This window comes from Marmota marmota, unplaced genomic scaffold, assembly GCF_001458135.2.
Source record: "Marmota marmota marmota unplaced genomic scaffold, marMar, whole genome shotgun sequence".
Lineage (NCBI taxonomy): Eukaryota > Metazoa > Chordata > Mammalia > Rodentia > Sciuridae > Marmota > Marmota marmota.
In genome coordinates this window covers 17093227-17111466 of record NW_026000229.1, presented here as the reverse complement: position 1 = coordinate 17111466, position 18240 = coordinate 17093227, and the positions used below count along the sequence as shown (strand labels likewise).

Here is an 18240-nt window from a genome sequence, read left to right as displayed (position 1 = left end):
TTTTTTTTTTTTTTTTTTTTTTTTAGAGAGAGTTTAATATTTATTTTTTAGTTTTCGGCGGACACAACATCTTTATTTGTATGTGGTGCTGAGGATTGAACCCAGCACCGCACGCATGCCAGGCGAGTGCGCTACCACTTGAGTCACATCCCCAGCCTTGAAACAACAGATTTAAGTAATTTGACCTTCTAATAAAGTCTAAAATTTTCTATTGTTTCTCTTTTCTTTAATGTTTTTTTTTATTGGTTGCTCAAGACAATATAATGATCTTGACATATCATACATTTTCTTTAATGTTCTTTACAACCCCTTGAATTATTTCATAATCCAATAAGCTACAACTTGCAATATAAAAACCACTACTATACAGTAGGTTTTCTCATCCTATTAATATTTTGAGCTAGATAGATCTTTGTTGAGGAAGACTACTCTGTTCTCAACTGGGGTTGATTTTGCCTACCAGAAGACATTTGCTAAGTTCATGGAGTTGTTTTAATCATCATAATTGGATGCATTACAGTTATCCAGTTGGTAGAAGCCATGGACGCTGCTAAACACCCTAAAATGCACAGGACAGCCCTTTACAACAAAAAAATTGTTAAATCCAGAATGTCAGTAATACCAACATAGAAACTGTTTTGTCTAGCGTGATCTTGGAAGACTTCCTGGGAGAGTAGGAGAAAAAAATATTGGACAGGAAGTATAAAGCATAATTAAGGGACGGACATTAAATTAAGAATCAGATTTTATTAGAAGGGCAAATTACCTAAATCGTTTGTTTCAGTTTTGTACATGTATTTTGGATGACGACACAAAATTTCTTAGTGGGAGTCATAAGAGTCTAAAACCACTGCTATAGGGATGGGGATATAGCTCAGTTGGTAGAGTGTTTGCCTTGCATACACAAAGCCCTGGGTTCAGTCCCCAGCATCATACTCTCACACACACACACACCAAAAAAGAAGAAAACTACTGCTATAATCAGTAATCTCATGTGATCTCTTATTCTTATGAGCTTTTGTGATTTTGTATTTCTATCATTCCTTCCTCTATTATTTAATAATTTAACTCATGTTTAAATTGTTTCTTAAGAGAAGCCGTGGAAGATAGATTGGAAATGTTGTTTAGAAACAGATTTAGGCGGGGCTGGGATTGTGGCTCAGAGGTAGAGCGCTCACCTAGCATACGTGAGGCTCTGGTTTCGATCCTTAGCACCACATAAAAAAAAATAAAGATGTGTCCACCTATAAGTAAAAAATAAATATTAAAAAAAAGAAAGAAAGAAAGAAACAGGTTCAGGAGGGCTTTACACATCAGTAATTTGGGTTTGAATTTTCATCCTAATGCCAATTAAGAGCCATTGGTAGTTTTAGGTAACAAATGTGATATGGGCAAAGTAATGTTTTAGAAAACTGATGTAGAGAAATTATTATATAAAATGAGTTGCAGTGGACAAAAACAGGAGGCTGTTTAGAAGATGGTTAAAAATCGGTTCAAGAATGAAATGGCAAAGACCAACATAAGGTGATAGAAGTAGTCAAGAAAAGATAAAACTTTTCAAAAGGAAAAGAAATCTGGTGTCAGTTTTGGATATAATGGATGTCAAAAAAGAAAGAGAGGCTAAGGACCAAATCAAATGGTTCAAGTCCAAGGATTGACAAGATGGTATCATTTTAAGAACCAAATTCTAAAGAAGAAGAAGAAGAAGAAAGGGAAAAAAAAAAAAAACTGGCTTTAGGGGAAGAGTTAGTTTTGGGTTTTGGTATTTTAAATACCAAATATTTTAAGTCTTTTGGAATGCAAAGAGAAATACCCAAGGAGTTTTTTTTTACCTGCGAAAGAGAAAAGAATTGGAAACATGGGAATCTTCTTCCTAGAAGTGGTAGTCAAAATTGCCATGTAAATGAGATTCCTAAAAGGAGAGAATAGAGAGCAGGGGGAGACACAAGAGGTTGAAGGGCAAGATCTTAAGAGGACTCTCACATTAGAACTCTGGTAGGAAATTTTTTTTTAATTATTATTATTTTTTAATTTGTATATGACAGCAGAATGCACTATAATTCTTATTACACATATAGAGCACAATTTTTCATATCTCTGGTTGTATACAAAGTGTATTCACACCAATTCGTGTCTTCATACATGTACTTTGGATAATAATGACCATCACATTTCACCATCATTTTTAACACCATGTCCCCTCCCTTCCCCTCCAACCCTTCTGCCCTATCTAGAGTTAGTCTATTCCTCCCATGCTCCCTCTCCCTACTCCACTATGAATCAGCCTCCTTATATCAGAGAAAACATTCAACGTTTGGTTTTTTGGGATTGGCTAACTTCACTTAGCATTATCTTCTCTAACTCCATCCACTTACCGCAAATGCCATGATTTTAGTCTTTTATTGCTGAGTAATATTCCATTGTGTATAAATGCCACATTTTTTTTTTTTATCCATTCATCTATTGAAGGGCATCTAGGTTGGTTCCACAGTTTGGCTATTATGAATTGTGCTGCTATAAACATTGATGTGACTGTGTCCCTATAGTATGCTGTTTTTAAGTCCTTTGGGTATAGACCCAGGAGAGGGATAGCTGGGTCAAATGCTGGTTCCGTTCCCAATTTTCCAAGAAATCTCCATACTGCTTTCCATATTGGCTGCACCAATTTTCAGTTCCACCAGCAGTGTATGACTGTACCTTTTTCCCCACATCCTTGTCAACACTTATTGTTGTTTGTATTCATAATAGCTGCCATTCTGACTGGAGATGAAATCTTAGAGTAGTTTTGATTTGCATTTCTCTAATTGCTAGCAATGATGAACATTTTTTCATATATTTGTTGACTGATTTTATATCATCTTCTGAGAAATGTCTGTTCAGGTCCTTGGCCCATTTGTTGATTGAACTATTTGTTTTTTTGGTGTTTGACTTTATGAGTTCTTTATATACCCTAGAGATTAGTGCTCTATCTGATATGTGAGGGGTAAAGATTTGATCCCAATATGTAGACTCTCTGTTCACCTCACAGATTGTTTCTTTTGCTGAGAAGAAACTTTTTAGTTTGAGCCCATCCCATTTATTGATTCTTGATTTTAATCCTTGTGCTTTAGGAGTCTTATTAAGGAAGTTGGAGCCTAATCCCACATGATGGAGATTAGGGCCTACTTTTTCTTCTATTAGACACAGGGTCTCTGGTTTAATTCATAGGTCCTTGATTCACTTTGAGTTGAGTTTTGTGCATGGTGAGAGATAGGGGTTAATTTCATTTTGTTACATATGGATTTCCAGTTTTCCCAGCACCATTTGTTGAAGAGGCTATCTTTTCTCCAATGCATGTTTTTGGCACCTTTGTCTAATATAAGATAATTGAAAGACTTGGGAATCAACTTAACGAAAGAGGTGAAAGATCTATATAATGAAAATTAATAGAAACCTAAAGAAAGAAGTCAAAGAAGACCTTAGAAGATGGAAAGATCTACCTTGCTCTTAGATAGGTAGAATTAATATTATCAAAATGACCATACTTCCAAAAGCACTATACAGATTTAATGCAATACTTATCAAAATCCCAATGACATTCCTCATAGAAATAGAAAAGCAATCATGAAATTCATCTGGAAAAATAAGACACCCAGAAGAGCTAAAGCAATCCTTAGCAGGAAGAGTGAAGCAGGTGCATCACTATACCAGACCTTAAACTATACTACAGATTAATAGTAACAAAAACAGCATGGTATTGGCACCAAAACAGACTGGTAGACCAATGTTACAGAATAGAGGACACAGAGACTAACCCACAAAATTATAATTATCTGGTAGGAAATTTTAAAGACATGAGTGGGAAGAAGAGTTTAGAAGAAATACAAAGATTGAGAAGATTTTCCACTTCTTTTATCTCTGAAACTTAAAAGTGCACACTATTCATTTGACAGTGATTATTTTTTTTTATAAAATTTCTGCAGGAGAAATGATATAAATGCAAATAATGAATTCTTTGTTATATGACAGATTGAAAAGGTGAATTTTCTATCTTTGAGATAATTTAACTTGTGTATGATCTTTCCTTATAAGATGACCTGAAATCTTAGTGTAACAGACTTATCCCCATGCCTAGGCTTTATACATAGTGGATATCTTTATTAAGAACACATTTATCGGGCTGGGAATGTGGCTCAAGCGGTAGCCCGCTCGCCTGGCATGCGTGTGGCCTGAGTTCGATCCTTAGCACCACATACAAACAAAGATGTTGTATCTGCCGAAAACTAAAAAATAAATATTAAAAATTCTCTCTCTCTCTCTCTAAAAAAAAAAAAAAAAAAAGAACACATTTATCAGTGATAATGATTCTTATTTACTTTATTCCCCTACCAGTTTTATATGTAACCAATACCTGCCTCACTATTAAGAAAGGAACATAAGATATTTCTAAAAAGGAATGTCTATAATGAGACATTTAGTTTAGGACTTGAATAGCGTCTCAGATGTTTTATTTAGTCATTTATTTTATCTTTGTGGTACTGGAGGTTGAACCTAGGGCTATTCTACCAACTAAGCTACATCCCCAGCCTTGTTAAATTTTGAGCTTGTATCTTGCTAAGTTGCCAAGGTTGGCCTTCAACTTGTAATCTTGTCTTCAACTCCCCAATAAGTGGGATTATAGGCATGAACCAACATGATATTGACTATAGAAATTTAAATGTTCTGATATATTTTCTACATCATTAGTCTAGTGATGATCAGAATCTTATGGAGCCCAAAGGCTTTTTCCATTACTCTTATCAGGAGTTCAAAGAAAAAAAAGCGTATTTTAATGTAAGTTTGAGCATCTTTGTTACATGAATTCCATAGAAAATATACAGCTTTTCAAAAGGTTCTTACTAGCACTCAAGCCAAACATTTTGAATTAGCAGTAGCACTTCCTGTCTGTTTCATTTCCAAACACACACATATATTATTTATGTGGAACCTGCATGATGGGAATATCCTTCACGCACTCCACTGGTTGTTTGTTTCAAAGACTCCTGACAACCTAACATGTTCATTATGTATATTTTTTTTCTGTTTTATACTCCTACTCCATGGTCAGATTATATTACTACTGTTTTCTCTTTCCTGATAGGGATCAGGTTCTTTTCTAACAATGTGGCACATGATTCACATTTAATGATTAGCACACTGACCTAGAACTTGATTATGTTTTCTGGATCCCTATCTCTGTTTTTTTTCTTAGCTTCAAATGAAAATCTAAAAGAGGAAAAGAAATAGCTTCTTTGAAGTTCCTAAGATGAATTGAACATCTACTGATCAGACCAAACCTGAATGATATTTATGTTTTTCTTTACTAAAAAGAACAACAACAACAAAAGCTAGGTTTAGAACATCTAGCTTTATTGCTCCAAGTTGAAAGTACATCCTTTTTTATTTGCATAAGAACTTTTAATGTCTAAAAATGGTACATAATGCTATTTTAAACGTTCCCTCTCTGGAACATTTAGACAATGAGTTGTTCTGCTCAACTGAGTTTTTCTCAGATAGACAAAAGTAGCTCTTAAGCACTACTTAGATCAGACAGATTTTTAGGTATTACAGGTATAATTTTTTCCTCTTTGGATGCATGTTTTAATGCAATTCAATCTTTATAAGGATATCTAAACTATAATTTTTGAACAATTCTTAAGTGTTAAAATAACAATGATGTCCTCAGGTGTAGCAGACTTCCCTTTCCTGAATATTAATAACTGTTTGTTATCTTGAGTCCATTTTTTCTGGCTTACATTTTTCCTGACTCTCATTTGATGTTTTTTTTTTTTTTGTCAGTATGCTTGCCTCTTCTTACACATTGATTTGTAAAGCAGATAACCAAACATTGTCCTTTTATAAACAATTATAATGAGATAAATAGGCTTCATGTCAGGTTATAAAGGAATACCCCTGAGAGTAAAATTAATTAGTACACTTATTTTGGCTATGGAATCTTTTTGCTTGATCCATTTTTTTGTTTGTTTGTTTGCAGTATTGGGGATTGAACTCAGGGCTTTACACATGCTAGGCAAGTGCTTTGCTACTGAGCTTTATCACAGTTCTTTTTTACATTTGTATTTTGAAATGGTCTTTTTTTTTTTAAGTTTGCCTAGCGGCCTGGAACTTTTGATCCTTCCACCTCAGCCTCCCAGGTAGCTGGAATTATAGGCCTGCCCCACCTCCTGGCTTGATTCCTAGTTCTTGACTAAATTCTAGATGGGAGAGTGTGACCAAGTAGTTGTGGTTGGAAGGAAAAAGGAGAAGTTGCTCTACTAATAAGGCTGTGCTAAAAGAACACTTTCCTCATGTTCTTTCCCTTTTATCCATGTAAAATTTTGTGACTCTTGCTCTCTTAATCTGAGAGCCACCAAGTATTTACTTAAGAGTGCTTGCTGATGTTCTTATGAGTCAGGCTGTTGAACTGAAGTTCAGCTTTCAAAGACCCATTATTGACCTTTATTTAAAAATATCAACTGTTTTCAGATGCCACAGTGGAGCTATCCCTGGACAGCACACAAAATAATCAGAAGACGGTACCAGCCAAAACACTCATTTCTCTTCCTCCACAGGAAGCCACAAATTCTTCTAAGCCCCAGCCAAGCTATGAGGAGGTGAGAATCTGTGCTACTGGTCTGGTTGCTTTTGGATTTTTAGGACTGTGTTGTCACTAGTTTGAAGTTAGTTGAGTATAAACCTTGAGAAAACATTTATGATTCCTGAAGGAGACCTGCTGTGATTAATAGACAGCTAGAATCCTGTAAAGAACCCTTTCTTAAACGGTCTGTTACCCAGAAGACAGCACAGAGGCTTTCATGTAGTCTTTCTTTCTTTCTTTACTCCCTCCTTAGCCTGAAAGAGGCAAGTCTTCCAAAATCTAGTAGTTATTCATTGTCATCCAAATGAGATTTCAAGGGGATAGATGTAACAATGACCTGTGAACTGGCTCCCAACTTAAAATTGTGGGCATTGGTTCACTGAAATTATTGGGAATGGACAGAGCTGAACACGTATATATAGAAAGGTATATCTTTATTTTATTGTATGGATATATAGTAATGGATAAAATTAATTTCACATCAACTCGCATGACTTATTTTTTCTTTAAAAAGCTAGAGGAAGAAGAACAGGAGGATCACTTTGATTTGACAGTTGGTATTACTGATCCTGAGAAGATAGGTAAGTGCCCTTGGGACTCCTTGTGATATTAGGATGGGGACAGGTAGAAAGTGTGGGTAGCTAATTTGGGGATGGCTACCTGCAGAGCCGAACCAGCTGTAAAAATATAACCCTAGCTATACTTCAAAGACCAGAGACACCAGTTACGCAGTACTTAGTTTTTCTGTGCTTTAAGAAGAAAAAGTGGAGACATCAAATATTATTAGAATCCCTTTTTTTAAAAAATAATTTTTTATACTTTATTTTATTTATCTTTATGTGGTGCTGAGGATCGAACCCAGGGCCTCGAATGTGCTAGGTGTGCACTCTACTGTTGAGCCACAATCCCAGCCCCTAGAATCCCTTTTTTAAAACTCAAATATTACCTTCTCCTTCAGAGTTGCTAAGACCATTTACTCCCTTTTTATTTTTTATAATTGTTTTATTTATTTATTAAAAATATTTAATGTTTATTTGCTGAGGATTGAATCCAGGGCTTCCCACATGCTAGGTGAGCGCTTTACTGCTTAGCCACACCCCCAGCCCCTTATTTATTTATTTTTATACATTGCTTAGGATCGAACCTAGTGCCTCATATATGCTAGGCAAGTACTGTGCCACTGAGCTACAGCCCCAACCCTTTACTCCATTTTTAGATCATAAATTCCATATAAGTAGTTTAAAATATATGTTAGAATTCTGAGATATGGGTGCTCACATTGGTAGCACATATACTTAAACTGGAAAGATACAGAGAAGATTAGCATAGCTTTTGTGCAAGGATGACATGCAAATTCACAAAGCATTCCATATTTATTTTTAAAAAGTAAAATTTAAAAAATAAAATTCCTCAAGAAATTTGAAACTTTTGCTATACATAACATTTGTCATTTGCGTTGGTATTCTAAATGAGATGGGGAAGTTGGCATCCTCTTCCCATAGATGAAAGACTAAGCACGGTCAAACTAAAGTTAGATTTTCAAAAAAGGTAATACTTAACTTTGGCCAGACTTGAATTTTTAGGATAACTTTCCCCTCTCCCAGGTTTGTGAGTGTTATTAGCAGAAAATAATAGACCTTGACTTTCCTTGTGCCAGGTATAGTCCCTTACAGAAAAGGCTACTTTAGAGCTTTGTCCTCCTAAACAAAGAGTGATGTTCATATGGTTAAGAAGACAAATGTAATAATTAAAAGAAAAAATATAACTCCTAACTTTTTGTCTTTTTTAGAGCTAGAAGCAGAAATTTTGTGAAGTCTAATTCCATGCCTCTCTCTCAGATCTTTATAGCCTCAGGTGTTCTTTGGCTTGTAGATATTTCATTCCGATGTCTACCTTCATTGTCACATGGCATTTTTTCTAAGTGTTTCCATATCATCTCTCCTTTATGCATGTATAGCTCTTCATCTGACTTTCCCTATTTTTATAAGGACACCACTCACACTGGAGGAGGACTTACCCTGATGTCCTCATTTTAACTTGATTATATCTGTAAAGGCCATGTTTTCAAATAAGGTCACATGCTGAGGTACTAAGAATTAGGACTTTCAACATATCATTTTGGAGGGGCATAATTTGCCCTACAGTAGGATAATTTAAATGTCTTATGGATTAAATTTATTTGAACACAAATCACTCTTGGTAATAATCTTTTATCCCCCTGGATTCTTAATCATGTGATGCCAAGAAACCAACTTATTAAAACGTATTCATATTAGGGCCTTTTTTCTTTTTTAGTTGTAGATGGACACAAAACACTTATTTATTTATTTTTATGTGGTGCTGAGGATTGAACCTCGTGCCTCACACATACCAGGCAAGTGCTCTACCAATGAGCTACAACCATATCCCAGGGTCTGATTTTTTAACAAAACTTTACGTATGGGCTGTTTATTCAACATGTGCTTCTTTGGCCCACACACCACTATAGAAATTAGAATCCTACTTTGACCAGGATACTCTTTTTAGAACTTGGTAATTTATATATGCCATTTTTACTTCTCAGAAATTATTTAAGAAATTTATGTAAATTTTAAGACTCTTGTATTATTACCCCATTTCCACATCTTATGTACTCTGTCCATATGTAAACAGTATGTCTTTTTTCACACATATTACCTTAGTAAAAGTGGCTGACACATAGGCAGAATATCTGAAGATCATGCTGGCACTAAATTATGAAACTGGCCTTTTGGACATTGGAACATAACTACTTCAACAGTGAATAAAATTTTGAATATATTTCTATAAAGTAAATTTAGCTTTTTTCCTTCCAGTGGTGAATATCCTTAGTAATATTAGGCAATGTAGTACAAATGGCTTAGAAGAGAACTAAAGGTGTGGTAATCAGCATAAAATAATTTCTAAAGCTTAGCTTAAATTAGCTTAATTTCTGTTTTGTACATTACTCATTTGTTAGATGTTGAGAAGATAGAGCAGGCCTGCCCTCTAGTCCTGTATAATCTCCAGCTTCTCTGTGCACTCTGTGCATTTCCAGCCATCTTTTTGAAACCAAGTTGTTGTATGTGACCTTTTGATCCAGTACTGCTCCTTCTTCCCCTGACCCCCACCCAGAACTAATTCAGGAGTTTAAGCAAGAACTAATTATTAACCTAGGCTTTCCTGTTTGATGTGGGGAGGAATCCAGGGACAAGGGAGGAAGGGGACAAAACCAACCCAAGATGCCATGGTCCAGCACTGGAGCTGTGACTCTGTGGATTCCAATGTATGTCTTTTCAGTGCTTAAGGAGTCAATGGTGCCTTTATCTCCCTAAGTGGTCTGGGTCAGAACACTACCACAGAGAAAAACAGTTGCTTGAATCCCAGATTATTTAACAATCAAAGGCTTTTTCATAAAAATAATTCCTCAGGAAAGGGAGATTTTTGTGACATCAGGCAGCCCAAGTGTCTTCCTGCCAGGCCCTTTACTCTGGGTGAATATGCTAGATCAGAGAGGTCAGTGTCCCCCAGTCCCAGTGGAGGGGGCCATGATTGTATTTCTGAAAGAGCAAACCAAGCCCAGAGCTAGCCTAGGGTAGAACTACTTGTTTCCTTTTACATCAGTTGCTTCCTTCTCCTCTTGCTTTATACAGCAAGAGAATTGTTTGGTTTTGGACAGATGTGTGTAACCAGCCCAAATATTGGCATGGTAACAACTGATGGATTGTCAGTATCCAGTGCTGCTTTGTGGAGGGTATAAATGGAGCCTGGTTTTGGAACAGGAGGCTAACTCTCTTGTCTAACTCAGACTGGGGCCCAGCCAGCATCTGTGGGGGGCATTATATGTGCCATAGAGGCGCTGAGGTGAAGTAGGAACTGGATTCTAGGATCACATGTAAAGCTTGGAGTTAAAACAAATCCTTTTTATGTAGGGTTCCTGTGCTTATGATTCCTGGTTAAATGTTACTGAATTTACACTGCTTTGGTTTAAAGGATAATCCTTTCTTGCTTTCTTGTTCTCCTCAGGGGATGGTATGAATGCCTATGTGGCCTACAAAGTTACAACACAGGTGAGTCCCAGTGACCCTGCTTATTACTGCACCATTCATACCAAGGTCATCATTCAGATTATTCTGGGTATCTTTTGGTTTCTTTGCCCACATTTTCCCCTCATGTTTAGAAATCCCCTTTTATACTAAGATAACCTTATCTGGATACTCCACACTGAGCCTTTCCATCATTATTCCAGAGGTCTAACATTTCAGTGTGAAATGTTGTTAAATTTTATTAAGATGTGCCGTGTATCTGATTTATCCCCATTCCCCTTAGGAACTGTGTGGTGTGGAGCTAGTTTCATGGGCTTCCCCAAGCCAAGAGTAGTTTACCTGTTTAGAAATTCTGAGGTCAACCAGTTATGATGGCACATGTCTGTAATCACAGTTTCTTGGCAGGGTGAGACAGGAGAAACCTAAGTTGGAGACCAGTCTGGGCAACTTAGTGAGACCCTATCTCAAAATAATTTTTAAAAGATGGGGTGGGGGCACAGCTGAGGCATAACTCAGTGGTAGTATGCTTGCCTAGCATGTGTGAGTGCTTACCTAGAATGTGAGTTCAATCCCTAGTGCCACAAAAAAAAAACAAAAAATAAATAAATAAAAAACAGTTGAGCCCAGTGCAGTGGCATATCCCTATAATCCCAGAGACTGGGAGGCTGAGGCAAGAGCATTTCAAGTTGTAGGTCAGCCTCATCACCTTAGCAAGACCCTGTCTTAAACAAACAAACAAATTTAAAAGGGCTGGGGATGTAGTTCAGTGGTAAAGCACTCCTGGGTTCAATCCTCAGTACCACCACAAAGACCTCAGCTCTTCTTAGGTTTTTAATAGAGAGCTGCTTTTAATACTTTAACTTTTTTTTCCCCTTCAAGTCTGGTATTACTTTTTAATATACAGATATATTTTAGCAATAGATCCTGGAATGGCAGATTTAATATAATTTTATTTGCATAACAGTCTAGTATGGTGGTGTATGCCAGTAACCCGTGACTCAGGAGGTTGAGGCAGGAGGATCACTTGAGCCAGGGAGTTTGAGACCACTCTGTCTCAAAAATAAAACTAAAATGAAACTTATGTAATGTTTATGCAAGTTATAAAGCAAAATAAAATTAAGCCTAGAACATATAACCAGTTATAAGAAGAGTACCATTGACTGTATCTTCATGTTTCTCCCTGTCATGTCTCCTCCTCATATCTTAGAGGTGACCACTCTCCTGAGTTCTCTTTTTCCCTTTATAAAAAATCTTAATTGCCATGCACAGAGATACACACCTGGAATCCCATTGGCCCGGGAGGCTGAGGCAGAATGATCACAAGTTCAAAGCCAGCCTCAGCAACTTACTGAGACCTTGTCTCAAAATAAAAAAATAAAATAAAAAGGGCTGAGTATGTAGTTCAGTGGTTAAGCGCCTCTGGGTTCAATCCCTAGTATTATTAAATAAATAAACAAACAAATATAATCTTTATATATGTATCTCTGAATAATATACCAATTTGCTTTCATTTTTAATTTCATAAAAATACTATCATGCTATGTGCAGTTGCTCATGCCAGCTACTCAGAAGGCTACACAGGAAAATTACAAATTCAAGGCCAACTTTGGAAATGTAGTGTGACTGAGTCTCCAAGTAAAAAATAAAAAGGGCTGGGGGTGTATCTCAGTGTTAGAATGCTCACCTATTATGCATGAGGCTCAGGGTTCAATCCCCAGTATTGAAAGTACATACATCATGCTGAAAATAGTACTTTTAAACTTAGCATTGTTTCTCAAAACCATTCTTATAGGGCATAGCTGTAGTTAGTCCATTGTGTGGTAGTATATCTGTTTTCCTGTCATGAAACATGTTTCCAGTTTTTGTTTCTATGAACTCTGTACTTTCTTGCATGTCTCTAGCATACCCATGGAGGAGTTTCTCTAGGGTACATAACTAGGAATAGTTTCCCTTTGTCATACGTACTGCAGATGTTGAATTTAAGGAATACAAACTTTTTTTTTTACATTTGTTTTTTTTTTAATATTTTTTATTTTTATTTTTTTTAATATTTTATTTTTCAGTTCTCGGCAGACACAACATCTTTGTTTGTATGTGGTGCTGAGGATCGAACCCGGGCCGCATGCATGCCATGCGAGCGCGCTACCGCTTGAGCCACATCCCCAGCCCTTTTTTACATTTGTTAACTCCCAATTTGTATAAAAAAATACACACACACACACCAATTAATACTTCTATTAGCAGTGTATAAAAGCTCCCATCGATTTACTTTCTTGCCAGCAATTGGCTAGGCCATCCTTATTAAATTTTACATCTCTGGTTAGTCCTTTTTTTACTCTCACTCTCCTTTGTATTGTCTTTTTACTGCTGTTGGCCTGTCTTGTGTGAGCTCGAGATCCCATGACACTACAGAGGTTAGTGTCTACAGCTTAGACATATCATCTGATTCCTCCCTACCCCTCTTAGAAACATTCTTTCATTAGTCTCATTTTTTAGTTTGCCTGCTGTGATTTATTTATTTATTTTTTAATTTATTTTTTAGTTTTAGGTGGACACGATATCTTTATTTTACATTTATGTGGTGCTAAGAATTGAACCCAGTGCCTCATGCATTCTAGGCGAGCAATCTACCACTGAGCCATAACCCCAGCCCCTGTCTGCTTTAATTCCAGCAACTAATACCTTATTACATGAGTCAATAAAGGATGAAATGTTTATTGAAGACCAGTAAAGGATAAATTCAGTATTGGGGAGAGTAGAATTATGCCTTTAAATTAGAATTCAACATTGTTTCTTTAGAGCAAGTATTCTTAATCTAGGAATGAAGCTATATTTGAATTTAGTTGGTTTCCTTTATAATCCTATATATTATATATTTTTTTTGCATTTAAAATCATTATTCTGAGCTGTTCTTCTTAGGCGTCCAGACTGCCAAAGTAGACGATAGCTCAAACAAGAATGTTTGTGCCTCAGAGAAAATTATTTGCTAGGTGGCTAAAGGGCAAGGATCTGGGAAATGGAGTCATTTGATGTCAGCTGGATGGCTCTCAAGATACTCATTCATCTTGTATTTGGAATAAAATCACCTTGTGTGTTTTCTGTACCCAAGACGAGCCTACCAATGTTCAGAAGTAAACAGTTTGCAGTGAAAAGAAGATTTAGTGACTTTCTGGGTCTTTATGAGAAGCTTTCAGAGAAACACTCTCAGAATGGTTTCATTGTCCCTCCTCCACCTGAGAAGAGCCTAATAGGTAAGCCTGAGGTCTTTCTTTTGGGTTTTTTCCTTTACTGTCTTTCTATTATGAATTTACTTTGTAGTATATGACTACTTCTATTAATAGTGTAGAACACTTGAAGTCTAGAGAAATAGCATATTTTGACTGTTCTCTTTCCTTGGGTACAATAGGGTGCTTTGGTTTTAGCTTAGTTTGTTAATGTCTTGTGTCTTTATTTATTGGTTGGTTGGTTGTAGATGGACACAATACCTTTATTTTTATGTGGTGTTGACGATCAGACCCAGTGCCTCATACCTACTAGACAGGTGCTCTACCATTGAGCCACAACCATAGCCCTGAAAACTAGTTTAAAAAAAATAACTCTGATGTAAAGAACCTTTTGTTCTTGCCTGCTCATGACACAGAGTGGGTTTTGGTTGTGTTTTTTAGTGCTATCCTTGAGGCCTTTCCTCCTTGTGACTTTAAAATAATTTATCAGGCAAAGGCAGTGGGCATGCCCTGTGATCCCAATGACTTGGGAAGCTAAGGCAGGAGGATTACAAGTTTAAGGCCAACCTTGGCACCTTAAGCCCTGTTTCAGAATAAAAATGAAAAGGGTTGAGGTGGAGCTCAGTGGTAGAGATCTCCCTGGGTTCAATCCCCAGTACCTATAAAATAAAATAGATTTATTCTTTTCATGATTTCTGGTTATTTTGCTTTTTAAATTCCATTCTAGGAATGACAAAAGTAAAAGTTGGGAAGGAAGATTCTTCCTCTGCAGAATTTCTTGAAAAACGGAGGGCTGCTCTAGAAAGGTAGGTGCCATACAAACATGTTTCTGAATAACTTGAGAACAAGTAAGAAGTTGAAATTGAGACTTAATTATGAGATGTTTGCTTGAGTTAGTAGCCTTGAAATTTGATTGTATTAAAGAGTCAAACCTTGCCGGGTGCATTAGCGCGTGCCTGTAATCCTAGCAGCTCTGAAGGCTGAGGCAGGAGGATCGTGAGTTTAAACCCAACTTCAGCAAAAGTGAGGTGCTAAGCAACTCATTGAGACCCTCTCTCTAAATAAAATACAAAATAAGGCTGGGGATGTGGCTCAGTGGTCAAGTGCCCAAGTTCAATCCCCGATACCCTTCCCCAAAAAAAGAGTCACACCTACATGTCATCCCTGACTTTTTCTAAATCTCTTATTTTGCACTCTTGGGCACAAACCATCTTCTTTTCTGTCTCCGTCCTGATGAACAATCATATTCATTTTCTTTAATAATCAAATATGAATAATGGTTCTTTGGTCTCTTTCTGAGTAGTTCTTTTATTGTCCTTTTTTGGAAGTGGGAAGAACATGAAATTGAATGTATTTATAAGCAATGTCCTATTTGTGTACCTTCTCTGAGGACAAATATTTTAAGTAGTGAAAGATATGGTGCCTCTGTTAGCAATGCACTATCCAAAACCTTCTGAGGTCAGATCATCTAACCAGATGATAACTCTTTACCCTTTAGGTACCTTCAAAGGGTTGTGAATCACCCTACTATGTTACAGGACCCTGATGTCAGGGAGTTTTTGGAAAAAGAAGAGGTTAGTATTGTCCAAAATTGAATTTCATAATTTATATCTACTCCTTGTGAAATGAAACCACCTCATTCACCAGATATTTGAGTATTTAACATGACTAGCATCAGAATACATCCTAGCTTATGTGACCACCCAAGAATTATAAGTATCTTTCAGCCTTTGAAATAAAAGTAATTTGGTTATAGAGGTCAAAAGACAGCCTAATTGTGTCTTACTGAACCAACACAGAGATCTATTTGGCAGGTCCTTGGCATATATTTTATAGGTTACTTGTTGGCTCACTTGAATGTGTATTTTGTTGCAGGAGTTGAGGAGCATTGGTTAAAAACCAGTTACCAAAACCCACAGAATTTGACATGTAGCAAAAGTGTGGATTCAAGTGGACAGTCTTTTTTTTTTTTTTAATAATTTTTATTTATTTTTATTGTTTAATTTTCGGCAGACGCAACATCTTTGTGTGTATGTGGTGCTGAGGATCGAACCCGGGCCGCACGCATACCAGGCGAGCGCGCTACCGCTTGAGCCACATCCCCAGCCCGTGGACAGTCTTTTTTACAGGCTTTGCCTAGGCTATTCATGATTGTAATGATTGTAAAAAACTGGAGACAGTACAATTGCTAACAATATAACCAATACTTTTTTCTCTTCATAAACAGAGTATATAGAAATACTAATATGTGGAAGCATGTTTTAAAAGAGTTACAGAGGCTGGGGTTATAGCTTAGTGGTAGAGCACTAGTGTCACATGTATGAGGCACTGAGTTGGATCCTCAGTACCATATAAAAATAAATTTTAAAAAGTTACAAAAACTGAAACATGCAACACCATATAAATATAGGTGTAGAAACTCAAGTCATTAAGGATCAGAAGAAGCTCTAGATAAGATAGTGGGGTTTTTAAAAAATATTTTTAAAAATAGTGTTTTATCTCAGAAAACTAAAAGAAAATAACAGGATAAAACTACTATTTTGTTTTTAACTTTTACATTTTTCTTTAATTTGCACATAGAGTATTTTCTCTAATGAAGAAAATAAATAGATCTCTGTGGTGGTTCAGTAAGACACAATTAGGCTGTCTTTTGACCTCTATAACCAAAAATTCTAAGTATATAGAATTTTTTTCTTTAAAATGAATTTATTAATGAAAAATTCTCAATCAAATGTTGTAACTCTTTTAATTCTGCCCCTGGGTATTCTTAAGTCCGTATTTCCTTTTCACTGCCTCATCCTTACCCATAGAACAGGATTTGTCTATGTGGACACTTTGGGCTGGATTAATTCTTGTGGGGACTGTCCTATAAATTGCAAGATGTTTTAGTACCATCTCTGGCCTCTACCCACTAGATACCAGTAGCCCTTCCTCCTAAACTGTAGCAGCCAGACATTGCCAAATGTGCCCTTGGAGGGCAAAATGATCCCAACTTGGGAACTACTGCCATAAAGGGCTAAGCACTAAAGTCTAACTTTTGTAGCATAATCTACTATGTAAAAGTAGCCTAATATGAATAAATAATGTTCCTATTATTGGACACTTGTTTAATGCAGAAAACTTAAATGAAATCACAACATAACTTCAAAGTCTCTCAAGACTTAAGTCTGGTTTGTGTGCAACATGTGCTAATGCAAAGGAACTTTTGACTGAACAAAAGTATGCTTGATAGTTAAGCAGATCATACCTGAGTAGGCAGACAGTCTCAAATGTGGGGTCACCTAGCCACGTAACAACCCCAGTCTACTTTTTTTCTATGAATAATATCAAAATCTGAAAACTTTACTGATTGTTTTAACATAGTCCTTTGATTTTTCTGTTGTATATATTAGTTTTAGATTGATGTAACTGCCTTAGGATACAACAACAATTTACAGTTCAAATAATTAGTTTGGCAAGTTTTGGGCATGCCATCTGATGGATACTAATTCTTCTGAACCTAAAATAGGGGCAGCAGATAACTTGCCATCCCCGCCTTCTTGGTTTTGTAGCTGCCACGGGCCGTTGGTACTCAGACATTGAGTGGTGCTGGTCTCCTCAAGATGTTCAACAAAGCCACAGATGCAGTCAGCAAAATGACCATCAAGATGAATGAATCAGACATTGTGAGTAGCCCTGTACCTCTCAGCTCCTTCTGCCTCTCAGACTTATTGGTCAGAAGCCCTGATAATTCCTGAAATTTCTGAGATTAGAGACTGTTTTTATCAATTAAAAAACAACTTTAAAAGAATTCAGTCCCTTAAAAAAAAAAAAATGCCAAGGAAAGACTGCTCTGCCCCTATGCAAGTAACCTCCATTGAAGCTTTGGCCTTGTGTTTCAGTGGTTTGAAGAGAAACTCCAGGAAGTAGAGTGTGAGGAACAACGCCTAAGGAAACTACATGCTGTGGTAGAAACTCTTGTCAACCACAGAAAAGGTAACCACCTCCGAAATGTACTTGGACTTAGGGGAAATTGTCTCCAGTGAGCTGGAGATGGGAGAGCATGCTGTTCCCAAGTCTCTCAGGCATCTAAGTTGAAATTTTCAGCCCACCTGGTCCTTGATGTTCTGATTAAAAAGATAAATCCTATATCTACTGGAAGGAAACTTTATTCAGCCACTGTGGGCGCTGGACTTTCTACCTGAAAGAGGTGCAGAGAAGCTGTCCCAGATACATATTGACCTGGGATGAAGGCTTTTGTTAAAAGTATTTGAGTTGGGACTTATATCCGAGAAAAAGTCACACATGCTTCAGCTACATGGTTGTGTTAATTCAGGGAAATCACATGCCTCCTAACCCTTTTCATCTTTCTTTGGTG

The 18240-nt window shown here is 36.7% G+C and overlaps 1 protein-coding gene and 1 non-coding gene across 7 annotated transcripts in view; both read left to right on the top strand.

The window, feature by feature from the left end:
• The window catches only part of Snx1 (sorting nexin 1), a 51527-nt gene that overhangs the window by 15937 nt on the left and 17350 nt on the right, over positions 1 to 18240 (top strand). For all 6 annotated transcript variants that reach the window (XM_048793344.1, XM_048793345.1, XM_048793343.1 and 3 more), the window contains exons 3-10: positions 6505 to 6632; positions 7131 to 7197; positions 10640 to 10683; positions 13769 to 13910; positions 14611 to 14689; positions 15382 to 15457; positions 17435 to 17548; positions 17765 to 17858. In XM_048793344.1, the coding sequence (XP_048649301.1) occupies positions 6505 to 6632; positions 7131 to 7197; positions 10640 to 10683; positions 13769 to 13910; positions 14611 to 14689; positions 15382 to 15457; positions 17435 to 17548; positions 17765 to 17858 (744 nt within the window). The remainder of the gene's footprint in view (positions 1 to 6504; positions 6633 to 7130; positions 7198 to 10639; positions 10684 to 13768; positions 13911 to 14610; positions 14690 to 15381; positions 15458 to 17434; positions 17549 to 17764; positions 17859 to 18240) is intronic.
• On the top strand, positions 7887 to 7993 carry LOC125613461. Its single transcript, XR_007344027.1, has one exon. It is a non-coding gene; the product is annotated as a U6 spliceosomal RNA (small nuclear RNA).